Genomic DNA, 17,185 nt, shown 5'->3' with positions numbered 1-17,185 from the left:
CTGAAAAGTAAAGGGCACAGTAACTTTAAGGTCTTAACACACTGCTACAGGGCACATTTTTCATGTGACTATATATTTTGTTGAACGTCCCATAAATAAACACTTTCTTGCAAAAAAGCAACCTTTAGTTTTTTTTCAATCAGCTCTGTTTTTCTAACATTTCATCCACAAGAGGAACGCATTCAACCAAGGTAGGTAGGTAGGTTCTTGAAACTGCTGCAGCTAAGGCAAGTGTAAAAAAACATGGCAGAGTCTCTCAGTCATTTAATGTCTCAAACCCAGCTCTGTTTGGGCGACAGAAATGATAAAGACAACAACTTTAAAAACAAGAGTCTGAAAAAATAGGAGCTCAGCAATAGGTTTACAGCTCATTTTTCCAGATAATTAAAAGTCTAATTTTGCATGCTTGTGCAGCGACCAGCAGCAGGTGGAGGCTGTGATGGTAGTTTTATGTTGTTTTATTATTGTTTTTCATCAAGTTTATTGTGTTATAAGCCATAAGTGTTCTCCAGTAACTGGCCTTATGTACTGACATGTTGAGCAGGAACGTTTTTAAACGTGCAAAGTAACTATAGATCTCTTCATTCTCTTCTATATATAGACATATATAGATTCTCTTCTCTCATAACTCCACCCTCTTTTATCCTTTCCAATGCTCAGTCCCTTCGAAATGAACTGCAGCTGAAGTTATTGCCACAAATTCAGACATGTCTGCATTCTGACTGAGACTTGTCTGTCAGATGGAGACAGATAGAGGAGAAGGGATTCTGGGATTCAACAGATTTTGCGTGTCCAGTTCGGCTGGATAGAGACGCTGCAACTACAGGCAAGTCACTGAGCGGGGAGGTATACCTCTATGTTAGTGAGCGCTGATGTAAACCTGGTATTGTTAGAGAGATGTTTTGTACTGCTGACCTTGAGTTTAATTACTTACCTCACTCTTGTGTACACCCATCCAAGCCTGTGAATGTATCCACCAAGTAGCACAGAGGCTTCTAACTATATCCCCTAAAGCCCCTAACATTGTTCTTGATGATATGAACCATCGCACAGACAGAAAATCTGAGAATCCAGTACGCTACATGTCCAACCAGACACTATAAGATCCTGGATTTGTGTGATGATACAGATAAAGGCATAAGAAGTCCATCCCCATCCTGCCCCTGATCACCTCATTCCTGTATATAGCCCTGCTCGGAAAAGAGTTAAACATTGATGAATTGACTGTTGTTATTAGCTGGATGTGTTGTGAGAGTGTTCTTTCCACATGTTTACGCACATTTGCAATCGTCTTTGTGCCAGTAACATCCTCATCGGACCACTGCCCTCCTGTCTGAGTGAATGCTGCTAAAACAAGATTAACCCTCTCAAACAGCAGATGTCTGATGGTAAAGCCTCTGTCTGCCATCACTTCATCGCCGGGACAAAGGTACTCCAGGAGGCACTGAGTGATGAACCCATTGCTACATCTGCCTCCATAACAATCCCACAGAGTACAGCTGAGATATTAATGGCTGTATGACTTGCCTCTGGAGTCAAGATTGTGTGGTTTCTGCAGCGTGGGCTCAGTGCAGTCAATGATGCAGGTGGTGTTGGGGAACTTCTCCCAAAGGCACCAAGGCGTCATTTCCCAGATTGACTCCCATGGAATCCTCATTTGTTCCTCTATTGTGTTAGGAGAGGATCCTGCTCACTGTCCCCTGGGACACAGCAACACATTCTGCAAGGTCACCCACCTGCATGGTCATCAACATTTGATCCATGATGTGCATCTGAAAGTTTTGCTGCAGATATTTGATGTGATCAGAGAAGCCACTGATGGAACAGTCTGTGTACAACACAGAAGCGTTCTTCAGCACCACATTGTGTTCCTCTGTCTCAGACACACTTCCCACTGACTGTCAGCACCTGGTCAACCTCTGCATCACAGTGCCTGTCATCTGCCAAACATAAGGCCACGTAAAACCACAACCAGTTTAACAGACAACATAAAGCATATGGAGGGACCCTTGGCTTTAGAATGACCTGCCGGAGGAGTAGAATCAAAGTCACTTCTTAAACCCATTTTTATAGACTTGATTTTATGTGATGTTGTATTTGTATTATTTTTATTTTTTAGTTTTTTTTTTTTGTTTCTTGTTTTTTTTTTTACTGTATCTATAGTTTTTATTTATACTTGAGAACAAGGTTTGTCTTTTCTCTTTAACTTCTCATTTCTGTCCTGCTTTCATCTGGTCTTACTATCTGGCTTCCTGTTGTTATATTATTGTTATATTTCCTCCTGAGCCACTTGGCTGTTATTTCTTTTGCTTTGCGGTCTAAACTCTTTGTTAACTTTGTTTTTAAAGGTGCTATATAAATTAGTTATTACTATTATGCGGGCGTGTCAGTGCTTCACCCGGTAGAGCACGAACCACATGGGCTTAGTCCTAATGGCAGCAGCCATGGGTTCGAGTCTGACCCGCACCCCTTTGCTGCATGTCATCCCCTCTCTCTCTCCCTGACTTTCCTGTCTCTCTCTCACAGTGACTATCACAGTAAAGGTAAAAATGCCCAAAAAAGTAACTTAAAAAAATAATAATAAAAAAACCTTATTACTATTATTATATACCCAGAATATTCACAAGTTTGTTAACCCACCAAGCTGATATAACTTTTTTCTTTTAAGAGCAACATCTGCAGTATTAGTGATTCAAATAATTATTTTACAAATGTCCTGTGTTCGCAGTGATGAGCAACATACATGGGACATGGGAAGGCAAACTTATAGACAGAGGAGGATGGACAAGCTTTATGTGAGAGCATATATTAAGTGTCATCAGGGACACCAACTAAGACTACTGACAAGAGTTCACATCAACTGCCGATCCCTTGACAAGACGTTGCGTTGGTGTTTTCATTGAGGCTTCATAGCACAGCTAAGAACAAACAGGCGTTGCTTCAGTGGTTTCTTCGGGTTTAAAATTTAAACCACAGTCAAAGGGATTCCTCATTCTTCGGAGGGGGATAAAGATCATAGGGTGCCTAGCACCAACATTCAGCTCTCGTACGTGGTCCTGCTCCAAGTAAACCTTTTGTATGGACCACTTATTATGGCGAGTCCTAACTGCACAAACAATTCTGGCTTTTCTCAAACCAATAGCTTTCCAAAGATTTGTTGTGTTAGCTGCAGCAACTCTCCTGGCTGGAAGTCTTGCACTCAAAAACATAAACATGGCTGCACCCAATGATTTCCACTGAAAATAAGGTGAATGAGATGACTCCCTACCTCATGACTTATATCTGATGAAAAACTTCCAAAATGTGCCCTTTCCTAACTTGAACCGGCAGTTTTATTTGCCTAATCCTAAACAGTTTACCATAACCATTCTGTAGTTGCTCTGGGGAGATACTGTATTTACGGTAGGAAGCAAGAACTTAAAAAAAAGCTGCTGTAGTATTTACAACTGAAAAACATTTAAAAAGCTGCTTCTGCTTTGGCACAGCAGGGTCCCCATCACTGCAGAGGGCTGGCACAAATAAAAATACTGTCATTAAAAAAATTTAACTTTTGCTTGAAGTTTGAAGTTTGAAGCGACGTCTGAATGATACATTCTTAAATGGAATCTGCTCTATCAGTTGTGTTTCTGTGGTTCAGCTGAAACAACTGTTATTTTTACACAATGAAAATGAAGTGAACATGCTATAGCAGAAATAATCTGATCAAAATTGTACTTTAAAATTTAAAATAAATTAAAATTACAGATGGATTCCAACAAAATGGGCCTCATTCACCAATGTCTTCTGAAGGTTTAAGGCCATCTTCCCAAAAAGACCCCTTTCTTCTGATTGGCAGAACATCTGGAAGCTTTACGAGCACCGTCTCATCCTCTTACCAGTGTGGAGGTTCTGAGGGCAAACTGGAAAACTACTCAGTAACACAGCTGATTGGAAATGGCAACTTTTCAAATCCATCCATATGTGTTCAAGCCCAAATCTGATCTGGAATATAAGAGGGGACAGTACGAACATCTGCAGCGACAAAGATTACAGCAGGACGTCAATAGATGTCTTGGAAATGCCAAATGAAAAAATTCAGGAGCGGAGTGCCCAAGCTGGGTGTACAGAAGTAGGTCTTAACTCTTATACTGGTCTGAGCTACGGCTGACTTTGTGATTTGAATTTACACCGAGCGCACCAAATCTGACTGACCGCAGTCATAGCTGTGTCTGGTCTTATGATGCTCATTCATGTCAATAAACATGAAGCAGTGATTGTTGCTAAGCATGACACTTCACTCCTTCTTCTACCTTCAAACGTACTCCTTCCAACAAGCAGGAAGATATGGATAAACCTCTCTATCAGCTGACTGTCCAAACAGACGTCCAGTGAGTTTGTCTGATCATGGACGACCCTTTCTCGTCTTAACGCACTTTCGTTATTTATTCTGTGAACAAAGCGTGCTGCCATCGTTGATTTCCTCTTGGTTGATCAATATTTTTCCCATTATTATTGCCATGGATACCAGTTTGACTTTCCAACTTACACCTGCCACATACTAGATGTAAAAGTTACACCCAGGTATAACTCATACAGGGCTTCAGTCTAAATGCACTTATCATAACTTTTAAGTTGTTTGTAACTTTCAGTTCTAAGTCGGACATACATCCCTGCTGTCGCCAAATGACTGACCTTCATGAAGCTCACGACAATATCTATAAGTCACATGTGCTACAGTGGTGCAAAACCATGCATGCCTAGCTCTTTTCCAGTGCAATGAGAGCTAATAGTGCAAGTGACTGTGATGGACAGCTGAGGTGAGAAAGTTTCTCATTGTGTGAGTTATTATCAAATTTATAAAGACTTTCCAGGATCTTTTTTTTTTCATCACAGTGGCAGCAGTGGGCTTCCATACACACACTGTACTCAAGTTTGCACATTTTGTTCTTACCTCAGAGCAAATTTCTAATAAGAAAACATGAGTGAATGTTAGAGTCTTCATTAAAACTGCGTTAAGTGGGTTTTAAGAAGAAATTTCTTCATAAGAGCAGTTTGTAGGAAGTATCAAAAGTAAAAGTAAAAAGTAAAAGCACTTGCTCTGCAGAATTGGTACATTTAGAGTGTTTTATTGTTATATATTTTATATTACTGGATTATTAATATTGATGCATTAACATGTAAGGAGCATTTTAATGCTGTAGCTCCTTGAAGTGGAGCTTGTTTAACTCAATTTATACAGTATTAGGGATGGAATATGTGACGAGCTTACTTTGACATATGATCTACTTTTCAGATGAATCATACAGATCACCTCACGAAAGAGTTTCTATATTTAGATATTTTAAAAGTTCAGTCTCTGTTAAACAGCAGGCCTGCTAACTGCAGCTGGAGACAGCAGTCCTTGTTCTGCTCTGCAGCCACGGTGAATTTGGTGTAGCTCCACATATAGCAGTTCTCCACTGATGATGAGCAGAACAAGAACCTGCAGGCAGGGCGGGATGAGCTGGGGCAGAGACTGAACTTTCAAAACAGTACACTCATATAGCACCTATACTCCATATGAACTAAGCAAAAAGTGTGATTGTTACATAATTTGGAAGCACCATTGTGGGTGAAGAATAGCAGCGGGCGTTTCTAACATTCAAAAGAAGCATCAATACCGCGGACAGATACGAATCACAACTCCAGTCAAGTCACCAGTCAGGACTTTCAAAATAAAACCAGCACTGAAAAAGAATGCAGACCGTGATTCTGATCGTGGATTGTGATGCTTCCCAAAAAGATTGTCTTATGATCTTTTTTTTAAGTTAGTTTTTGGGCATTATTGCCTATACTGTTGAGTAGTTTAAGTTCACTGCACTTCATGTTGAAACATGTCATTTAATTCAGATTCTCTCATTTCATATTGCTGTTTTTATGAGACTAGATTGTGGGCAGATGTCGTGAACAAACATGCTCGTAAACACAGTCAGTTAATGCACCGTTCTACACATCATACATGAGGACATGAGGAGAGCTCCTCAGTAGTGTCTTTCATCATGCACTCCCCAGGGGAGGGAGGAAGGGGTCTCATGGGGACAATGAGGTGGATATAGTGTAAAATGATGACACCAAAATAACATGTTGACACACTCAGAAAACAACAGGAGCTTTAGTGAGAACAGTGGGTGATCTGGTCTCAGTGGACTCTTTACCTGACAATATCCACTGTACAACCCTGGCACTGTTTACCCCACTTCAACTGGCTGAGCTGGGTGTTTAAATGTGCTGTACATTCATTCAGATACAAGATACAGTAGATACAATACAGTACCTGCTAAGTGTTTGAGTTGAGTGCAGTGGGTTGTCTTATCATTCAGCGTGAAGGTTGACTTTACATTACCATTGTACTGACTCTGTGAAGCTGGGTAAGACTTCCCAGTACCTCTTTACATTTTGTAATGTAGTATTACTACCAGACACTAGCTTGGACTCACTAGGAAGAGCAAGGCTACAGAATATTCATGCAAAACAACAAAAAGATATGTTTTGAGTAAGAGGTGTACCTACCACTGTACCTATGATTGATTATTGATTATAGTTCACTGCCTTTTCACCCAGTGATAGAACTACTGTAAAACTAAATGTGTGCATTGCGTATGACTGGGCTATATTGTGCTTTTATTTGTTCTCTACAATAACATGATAAGTACAGTAAAGGAAGTTTTGCTTCGTCTCATTACTAAATAATAAGCCTACAGCCTTGCAGTCGCCACAGTTATGTTCTTTCATTCACTGTGGTGATTGTGGTGAGCTGAAGGTTTGTTGTGGAAATAACTTATCTAGATGTGTCCTACTGAACAGGAACAACAGCAGCCAAACGTGAAAGTTTTTTTTTTAATTTACAGTCTTTCCCCTTGTAACCCCTTCATGAACTATGAATTCTCCATAACTGTATGAAAGTACTCAACGCAATATCACACAACATAGCCTAACTGTTTTTGTTGTTATAAATACTAGTTGAGGACAGGTTTGCTCGACTGTTACTCTCATATGAAAAATTACCAGTCTGAAACACTGTTCCCTCCACTGCTCCAGATCTGCCCATTTCTTAGACATGAAGAAGAGCAGGAACAACATAACCACCCATGACTGTGCGTCAACCTCTGATGGAGACAAAGCAGTGTGATCACAGACAGGCACAGAGACGCTGGTATCTGTCTTCATGGCTGCTGCCTGTTCTCTCCACTGACGGTAGAATTGCAAGTCAAGCTGACATCTCAGTTTGTGTGATTTATACCAGCAGCTCACTCACTGAACCAGCTCTTTGTGGTATGTTCCGGCTTTTGAAAGCACCGCTTCACTGCATGCTGGTAGACATTACAGAACATTATGCAAACAAGTCCACTGTGAAAGCCGTGGTGGCTGAGGATGGATTATAACCAGTCAGTGAATACATCCATATATACTAAAATTAACACTTCATAGTTAGCCATCTCTTCTTATCATTAATATGTTCATTTACTTGTGAACGAGTACCACTCTCTGTTTGTTGGAGCTGCAGACAGAAGCTGATTACCTTCGCCTAGGTTAGCTTAGTTAAGCTTAGCATAAAGACTGGAAGCAGGGAGAAACAGCTAGCTTAGCTCTGTCCAAAGTTCAAGAATACACCGACACCCGCACCTGTAAAACTAAACCAATTAAAACACTGTAGCTCTCCACCAGAAATGTGAGAATGACAGACAGTGGGTTTACGGGGAGTTACACGCTGGAAGTATTTCTTGGCAAACAGCAGCCAGTCGTAGTGACTTCCTGAAATCCTGGTAGGTTGCCTGGCAAATTCACAGTGATGTGAAGACTCTAGTCAGTCACTGTGATAAAACTGTGGACACAGCGCGGTCAGTCTGCCTTCCTGCCACTTTGATACAGCAGTAGTTACAGTAACACACAAATCCCCTTCGTTCGAAAAGAGACGTCTGTAAAACCTCCAACTGTCAATCATTATTCTTCTTCTTATTATTATTATTTTTTTTTGACATTTTCACCTTCATTTGTTGGAGAGGCAGACAGGAAACACAGGGAGAGACTGGGCCGCTCTGGTTTCCCGGCTACTCAGGAACTGCAGGGAAGAGGAGGAGCCATTCCAATACACTGAGCCTCACCTCCATTACAGCAAATAAACTACTTTCATTCCATGTATCATTATTACTAAAGGAGGCAGAGGAATAACTAAACATAAGACACACACAGCAGAGAGAGCAGGAGAGAGGGAGGGAGGGAGAGAGAAGTCATGGGTAACGAGGCTTGGTACTAACGACTATGACCAACTCTACATATCAAACAGAGGGAGTTAGACATAAAGACCTGCCTCTAATAAAAGTCTGTGATGTTCTGGAGTTGAAGTAAATAAAGAATAAATTATTGTGGATCCAGACGGAGGCTGTGCTCTGTGTGAGAGACTGAATAAGAAAGATAATCTGTCTCTGGCCCCAGTGGTTCACCTGGTGGAGCACGAGACATTTGGGCTTAGTTCTTGTCCCGGTGGCCGGTTTTGAGTCTGGCCTGTGGCCCCTAGCCACATGTCATCCTCTCTCTCTTTCTCTCTCTCTCTTGCTTGCTCTCTCTCCCTCTCTCTCTCTCTCTCACTCTCACTAACTTAATAAAAAGAAAGCTATTGTGTCTCTTCTACCTTTCTCTCTGAGTGATCATGTTACAGTAAATCCAGCTGAAAATCACAGCTCAGTCTTTGTCTTCAATTTACGTGTTTTGTGATGGAGGATTTGAGCAGAGGCAGTCCAGGCATATACTAGGTTTTCACCTACAGTCTTTTTTATACAATGAAGGAAGGACCAGGCAGAGCCAAGGGGAGAAAAGTAACGCACATGTGAAGGGACAATGTGCACAACAAGGAAGCAAACCAGGCTGCAAGAAAATGTTTTTTGATACATGTATCAGATGAGCAATTTTCATTTTATGTCATGTTATACTCTATTCAAACCTTTGTCAGGGGTCTACATGAATGGGTCAACACATACCAGCTGACCCTCCTTAACAACACTCCTCCTGACCAGGACTGGGCGTCGGTTGGACTCCACTCAGCTTTGGTGAACTTACATTTAAAACCAAGAATGGAAATTAATTAAATGATTTCAATGTTTATACAGTAAGCAGAACACAGAGACAGAGAGAGAGAAGGCGAGCAGGAGAGAGAGAGAGAGAGAGAGAGAGAGAGAGAGAGAGAGAGAGAAAGAGAGAAAGAGAAAGAGAAAGAGAAAGAAATATAGAGAGCACACTGTCGATGGAGAGAGAGTAAGAAACTGAAACCTACATTTCAACAGTTGTTTGATGTAATTCAGTGTAATTCTGTGGTTACTCAGTAAGTGTATGGAAGAACACAGCAGACTGGTGTCTCTAACCAGACATACAGCTCTCTCTTGTGAATCGGTTCAACACATGTTAAACAAACACATGCCAGCTGTGTGAAGGGGATACTGGAGTCCAGTTTCCACGTCTCATAAGGTCTGATGTTGCAGCTCCTTCGTTATCTACAAAACAGGTTAAATTCCATATAAATGTGTGTTGACTGTCTCCTCTTGCTAAATGTGTGGAGATAATAATCAGGCTCTTTGAGGTTAAATGAGGGTCATTACGCAGGATCAGAAGTGCCTGTGTAGTGTTTTCAACATCATTATAAATCTGTGGTTTAATATAATCTGATATAATTACTGAAAAAAATAGCATGGAGGAGAAAGTAGTAAATTTCTTTTCTAGTAAATATTAGTGCTGGTGTTTTTCTCTACATGTTGAAGCAAACAGATTTTGTTACTTGCTTCTCATAAAGTAATAACAATCATTAACATGAATTACAATACTGTGATTAGAACCACTGAAAGCTTTACAACAGGAGGACATGATGGTGGCTGTGTGTCTGTCTACTTGTTATGATGTTTGTCTGGCACTTAGAGACCAAAAACTGATGGATCCCAATTTCAAGCCCTCCTGCAGCCCTCCTGCAGGGCTCCCCACACTGGCACATGCACACGCTTCATGCACGCACGCAACACAAGCAACACAGCCTTTGGCTACTCTTAGCAGAAGGAACTAAACTATTAGCAATATTCAACTTTAAGTGGTCATCCATCATATGCTTTCATGGTAAATCTACCAACACAACCAACCACTACAACACATGTAGATATTACAGTTAGCAGCCTGTTACCTGTCCAGGAGAAGAAGAACAGGTTCTCTCTCTCTCTCTCTCTCTCTCTCTCTCTGAAACACTTCACTGATATTGACACATGTCCATCTGAAGAGATGTGTTTTTTAGAACCACCAATAGGAACGCTCTGTTGTTAGTAGAGCTCCAGAGAGAAGCCAGAGAGAGGAGATGTAAACTACACTGAGATGGTTTTTGGTTCTTAAAACCACCATACACCTTCATATAGATCAACACTTAAAATATACACTGGAGAAGAGGAAAGTGGATCACTGGGTATAGACACCGGTGCAGGACTGCAGCTGCTCCTGCTAACATGTTACTTTCACTCTGCAACTGCTGTAGACAAAGTGTAAACTCTACCTTTTTCCGAGAACATAACATACAAACTAGTTAATTTCACATATACTAAACATCAACCTGCCTGCAGCTCCGGTACGGACCACTAGGGGTCTGCAGATGAGTTGAGAAACATTATTACAACAAAGTCAGGGTGTATCTTTAAAACATAATGTCAGACAGCACAACCAGAACTATACATCAGTCTAAAATATCCCTGTAAAGCCATGTTCACATTTCCTCATGAGGAACACATCATTACTGATGAACTGTTGAAGAACATTACTCCCAGACACAAGATGTCACTCTGGAGAGAGGTGTAGAGAGGCTGTTTCTCACGTGCAGGAGATTGTTCTAATGAGAGCTCAGCTTGAGACTGAGCAGGAGGAGGGAACAGCAATGATGCTTCTGTGCCCAGAGGCAATTCACATAGGCAAGAGCTACTACAATGGGTGGGAACAACATGAATCCACATTCTCTCTCTCTCTCTCTCTCTCTCTCTCTCTCTCTCTCATCTTTCAGCCTGTTCCTTTTGTTTAGTTTGGATTAACACGTTTCACTGCTTCTGAAACCTTTTAACAATTTAAGGCACAACTCAGCTCTGTCATGACCATTGATGTTGAATTAAAGGACAATAAATGTTATTTTCAGTCAAAAGGCATTCACTCATGTGGAGTTGCTGCCTTCCCTCTGGTAGAGGCTTAATGTGCGGTGTAATTATCATCTCAGACTGCGCATCCTCCATCACGGTCGATGATCCACCTTTTCGAATAAAAGTATTAAGGTGTGGATGATCTCCATGTGGTGTGCTATAAATGTGGAGAAGATTTGTCTCAGATCTCAGACTGTGAGGTTGAGTAAACTGAAATATATTTTTCATTCTTGAATATTCGACCATAAGGCATCCAGCAACATGGTGCGACTACGGAAGCAACAGTTGGTGTCATGTATCTTGGAGAAGCGTTGTAGAAGTGAGAGATGTGTTTAAATGACAGTGTTGGGTTTAGGTTTGGGGTGTTTCTGCTTGTCCACACCGATCTTACCTTCTGCTGCCTCCTTGCCATATCAGTAGGTTGCTTTGCGTTGAACGGATAGGCGATGCAGCGCATCACAAACACATACAGCTGGAGTCTCTTTTTCCTCTCCTCCTCCTCCCTCTGCATCTTCTCCAGGTCCTCCTTCTCCTTGTCGCTGCCCACCGACGGGCTGGGGCTGGAGGGTCGGCCACCGCCGCTCCCGCGGCCCCGGGGCTGAAGCCCTCCGCCACCGTGGCCGTCGGCGGCTCGGCCCGGTGACAGTCGCGCTCCTCCGAGGCTCTTCGGGGCCGCCACCTCTTTGCGTTCCACCTCCAATATCTCATCCCCTTCCTCCTCGCTGGAAGATGGGTCCAACATGCTGCTGAGGCTGCTGAGATGGAGACTACACCTGCTGCAAAAGTAAAACTGCCAAAGTAGAAAAAAACAGATGCGGATCAGCCTCAGAGAGAAGCACAGAGAGAGAGATCCAACTGAAGCCGCTGAGAAGACGCACAACCGGACTGATGAGCGGCTCAGACTGTTGCTTCTCAGGAAGAAAAACTGTCGTCAGTCACGTTAACCAGCAGGAGAAACCAAACTCTTGATATCTAATTGCGTGATTTCCAAGCCTTTCAACTCTGCCAGTCAGTAGGACACAGGAGGGATTTATCATGAGAGAGGATATAAAGGGGGAGGGGTCGCAGGGAGAGAAAACAGGACCAAACGTTGATGTGTAGATGCTCTGCTGCCGGGGGGAGGAAGAGGCAGGGCCCGGAGCTGACCACTGTACTGAAACCCGATCCCCGGCTGCTCTGGGATCAGTTTGATCAGGCTGCGAGCACAATAGATGAACGGCCACCTGATGATCCAGCTGAGTCAAAAGAGGACAGGTTCAGTCAGTACCAACCGGAATCAAAGGGGTTGGCTTTCACAATAAAAGCTTCGACTGATTTAAAAAATAAATAATGGAATGGTGAAGATCTATTGACTACTGATGTTTCGATAGTCTTCACCTGATTCAGCCTTACCCTGAACAGCCATCAGTTTTTTCCCCAGCGTGTGTACATCAAATTATTTACAATTTTTTTTTACAAAATAATAACCTCTATATTATTGAATAATAATAACAGTTTAAAAAGCTGTTCCTTGTCCCGATACGTTCCTTGGGACTTGGATCCCTCCAAAAAAGGTAAAAACGACAGTTATAGGGAGATTAAACATTTATCCTAGTTACCTGTAATTATAAATATTACAATATTCATGCCTGGATCTTGTACTGCGATTTCAGACATCCATAAAGTGGACCGTCCTAAACCTTTCTTTCTAAACCTTGACATTAGCTTCACATCTCTCTGTCTACCTCACTCCCATTAGTCGCTCATGCCTAAAGTCTCTACTCCCATGCATCACACAAGCTAATTGAGCACTGTAAGTAAATGTAAATTTAAAAAAGTAAATTTAAATTTTCTGAATAATGCAAATTTAGCTAGCTTCTAACTTTGGCCCTAAGTTACAATTTAGCTAACTAATGTTAGCTATCTGATAGCGCACCCTTACTTTTCCAATATTGGCTTGGTATTTGGTCTACATGAATGGGTCAACAACATACCAGCTGACCCTCCTTAAAACACTCCTCCTGACCAGGACTGGGCGTCGGTTGGGACTCCATCAGCTTTGGTGGAACTTACATTTAAAACCAGAATGGAAATTAATTAAATGATTTCAATGTTTATACAGTAAGCAGAACCAGAGAGACAGAGAGAGAAAGGCACAGTCAGAGATGAAGAGAGCAGAGTAGAGAGAGAGAAGAGAGAGAGAGAGGGAGACGAGAGAGAGAGAGAAGAGAGAAAGAGAAAGAGAAAAAGAAAAAATATAGAGAGCACACTGTCGATGAGAGAGAGTAAAGAAAACTGAAACCTACAGTTTCAACAGTTGTTTGATGGTAATTCAGTTGTAATTCTGTGGTTACTCAGTAAGTGTATGGAAGAACACAGCAGGACTGGTGTCTCTAACCAGACATACAGCTCTCTCTTGTGAATCGGTCAACACATGTTTAAACAAACACATGCCAGCTGTGTGAAGGATACTGGAGTCCAGTTTCCACGTCTCATAAGGTCTGATGTTGCAGCTCCCTTCGTTATCTACAAAACAGGTTAAATATCCATATAAATGTGTGTTGACTGTCTCCTCTTGCTAAATGTGTGGAGATAATAATCAGGCTCTTTGAGGTTAAATGAGGTCATTACGCAGGATCAGAAGTGCCTGTGTAGTGTTTTTCAACATCATTATAAATCTTGGTTTAATATAATCTGATATAATTACTGAAAAAAATAGCATGGAGGAAGAAAGTAGTAAATTTCTTTTCTAGTAAATATTAGTGCTGGTGTTTTTCTCTACATGTTTGAAGCAAACAGATTTTGTTACTTGCTTCTCATAAAGTATAACACATCATAACATGAATTACAATACTGTGATTTAGAACCACTGAAAGCTTTACAACAGGAGGACCATGATGGTGCTGTGTGTCTGTCTACTTGTTTATGATGTTTGTCTGCCTTAGAACCAAAAACTGATGGGATCCCAATTTCAAAGCCTCCTGCAGCCCTCCTGACAGGGCTCCCCACACTGCACATGCACACGCTTCATGCACGCACGTGCAACACAAGCAACACAGCCTTTGGCTACTCTTAGCAGAAAGGAACCTAAACTATTAGCAATATTCAACTTTAAGTGGTCATCCATCATATGCTTTCATGGTAAATCTACCAACACAACCAACCCACTACAACACATGTAGAATATTACAGTTAGCAGCCTGTTACCTGTCCAGGAGAAGAAGAACAGTTCTCTCTCCTCTCTCTCTCTCTCTCTCTCTCTCTCTCTCCTCTCTCTCTCTCTCTCTCTATCTGAAACACTTCACTGATATTGACACATGTCCATCTGAAGAGAGATGTGTTTTTTAAACCACAATAGGAACGCTCTGTTGTTAGTAGAGCTCCAGAGAGAAGCCAGAAGAGGAGATGTAAAACTACACTGAGATTGGTTTTGGTTCTTAAAACCACCATACACCTTCATATAGATCAACACTTATAAACTATACACTGGAGAAGAGGAAAGTGGATCACTGGGTATAGACACCGGGTGCAGGACTGCAGCTGCTCCTGCTAACATCTTACTTTCACTCTGCAACTGCTGTAGACAAAGTGTAAACTCTACCTTTTTCTAGAAACATAACATACAAACTAGTTAATTCACATATACTAAACATCAACCTGCCTGCAGCTCCGGTAGGACCATAGGGTCTGCAGATGAGTGAGAAAACATTATTACTAACAAAGTCAGGGTGTATCTTTAAAAATAATGTCAGACAGCACAACCAGAACTATACATCAGTCTAAAATATCCCTGTAAAAGCCATGTTCACATTTCCTCATGAGGAACACATCATTACTGATGAACTGTAAACATTACTCCCAGACACAAGATGGTCACTCTGAGAGAGAGGTGTAGAGAGGCTGTTTCTCACGTGCAGGAAGATTGTTCTAATGAGAGCTCAGCTTAGAGACTGAGCAGGAGGAGGAACAGCAAATGATGCTTCTGTGCCCAGAGGCAATTCACATAGGCAAAGAGCTACTACAATGGTGAGGAAACAACATGAATCCACATTCTCTCTCTCTCTCTCTCTCTCTCTCTCTCTCTCTCTCATCTTTCAGCCTGTTCTTTTGTTTAGTTTGGATTAACACGTTTCACTGCTTCTGAAACCTTTAACAATTAAGGCACAACTCACTCTGTCAGACCATTGATGTTGAATTAAAGGACAATAAATGTTATTTTCAGTCAAAAGGCATTCACTCATGTGAGTTGCTGCCTTCCCTCTGGTAGAGGCTTAATGTGCGTGTGTAATTATCATCTTCAGACTGCGCATCCTCCATCACGGTCGATGATCCACCTTTTCGAATAAAAGTATTAAGGTGTGATGATCTCCATGTGGTGTGCTATAATGTGGAGAATGATTGTCTCAGATCTCAGACTGTGAGGTTGAGTAAACTGAAATATATTTTTCATTCTTGAATATTCGACCATAAGGCATCCAGCAACATGGTGCGACTACGGAAGCAAACAGTTGTGTCATGTATCTTGGAGAAGCGTTGTAGAAGTGAGAGATGTTGTTTAAATGACATGTGTTGGTTTAGTTTGGGGTGTTTTCTGCTTGTCCACACCGATCTACCTTCTGCTGCCTCCTTGCCATATCAGTAGGTTGCTTTGCGTTGAACGGATAGGCGATGCAGCGCATCACAAACAATACAGCTGGAGTCTCTTTTTCCTCTCCTCCTCCTCCCTCTGCATCTTCTCCAGGTCCTCCTTCTCCTTGTCGCTGCCCACCGACCGGCCTGGGGGTGGAGGGTCGGCCACACGCCGCTCCCGCGGCCCCGGGCTGAAGCCCTCCGCCACCCGTGGCCGTCGGCGGCTCGGCCCGGTGACAGTCGCGCTCCTCCGAGGCTTTCGGGGCGCCACCTCTTGCGTTCCACCTCCAATATCTCATCCCTTCCTCCTCGCTGGAAGATGGGTCCAACATGCTGCTGAGGCTGCTGAGATGGAGACTACAACCTGCTGCAAAAAGGTAAAACTGCCAAAGTAGAAAAAAAAACAGATGCGGATCACCTCAGAGAGAAGCACAGAGAGAGAGATCCAACTGAAGCCGCTGAGAAGACGCACAAACCGGACTGATGAGCGGCTCAGACTGTTGCTTCTCAGGAAGAAAAACTGTCGTCAGTCACGTTAACCAGCAGGAGAAACCAAACTCTTATATCTAATTGCGTGATTTCCAAGCTTTCAACTCTGCCAGTCAGTAGGACACAGGAGGGATTTATCATGAGAGAGGATATAAAGGGGGAGGGGTCGCAGGGAGAGAAACAGGACCAAACGTTGATGTGTAGATGCTCTGCTGCCGGGGGGAGGAAGAGGCAGGCCCGGAGCTGACCACTGTACTGAAACCCGATCCCCGGCTGCTCTGGGATCAGTTTGATCAGGCTGCGAGCACAATAGTATGAACGGCCACCTGATGATCCAGCTGAGTCAAAAGAGGACAGGTTCAGTCAGTTACCAACCGGAATCAAAGGGGTTGGCTTTCACAAATAAAAGCTTCGACTGATTTAAAAAATAAATAATGGAAATGGTGAAGATCTATTGACTACTGATGTTTCGATAGTCTTCACCTGATTCAGCCTTACCCTGAACAAGCCATCAGTTTTTTCCCCAGCGTGTGTACATCAAATTATTTTACATTTTTTTTACAAAATAAATAACCTCTATATTATGAATAATAATAACAGTTTAAAAAGCTGTGTCCTATGGGACTTGGATCCCTCCAAAAAAGGGTAAAAACGACAGTTATAGGGAGATTAAACATTTATCCTAGTTACCTGTAATTATAAATATTACAATAATCATGCCTGGATCTGTATCTGCGATTTCAGACATCCATAAAAGTGGACCGTCCAAAACCTTTCTTTCTAAACCTTGACATTAGCTTCACATCTCTCTGTCTACCTCACTCCCATTAGTCGCTCATGCCCTAAGTCTCTACTCCCATGCATCACACAAGCTAATTGAGCACTGTAAGTAAATGTAAATAGCAGTTAGCTAAACCTATCTG

At 42.1% G+C, this 17,185-nt stretch overlaps 1 protein-coding gene across 5 annotated transcripts in view; it reads right to left on the bottom strand.

Annotated features, from left to right (window-relative positions):
* LOC111221680 (calcium-dependent secretion activator 1) overlaps nucleotides 1–11,907 on the bottom strand; it is a 215,984-nt gene extending 204,077 nt beyond the window's left edge. For all 5 annotated transcript variants that reach the window (XM_022745172.1, XM_022745175.1, XM_022745173.1 and 2 more), the window contains exon 1: nucleotides 11,557–11,907. In XM_022745172.1, the coding sequence (XP_022600893.1) occupies nucleotides 11,557–11,907 (351 nt within the window). The remainder of the gene's footprint in view (nucleotides 1–11,556) is intronic.
* Between the last annotated feature and the right edge of the window lie 5,278 nt (nucleotides 11,908–17,185).

This window comes from Seriola dumerili, unplaced genomic scaffold (assembly GCF_002260705.1).
Source record: "Seriola dumerili isolate Sdu_G_001 unplaced genomic scaffold, Sdu_1.0 BDQW01000088.1, whole genome shotgun sequence".
NCBI lineage: Eukaryota > Metazoa > Chordata > Actinopteri > Carangiformes > Carangidae > Seriola > Seriola dumerili.
This window is presented reverse-complemented; position numbering and strand designations above follow the sequence as displayed.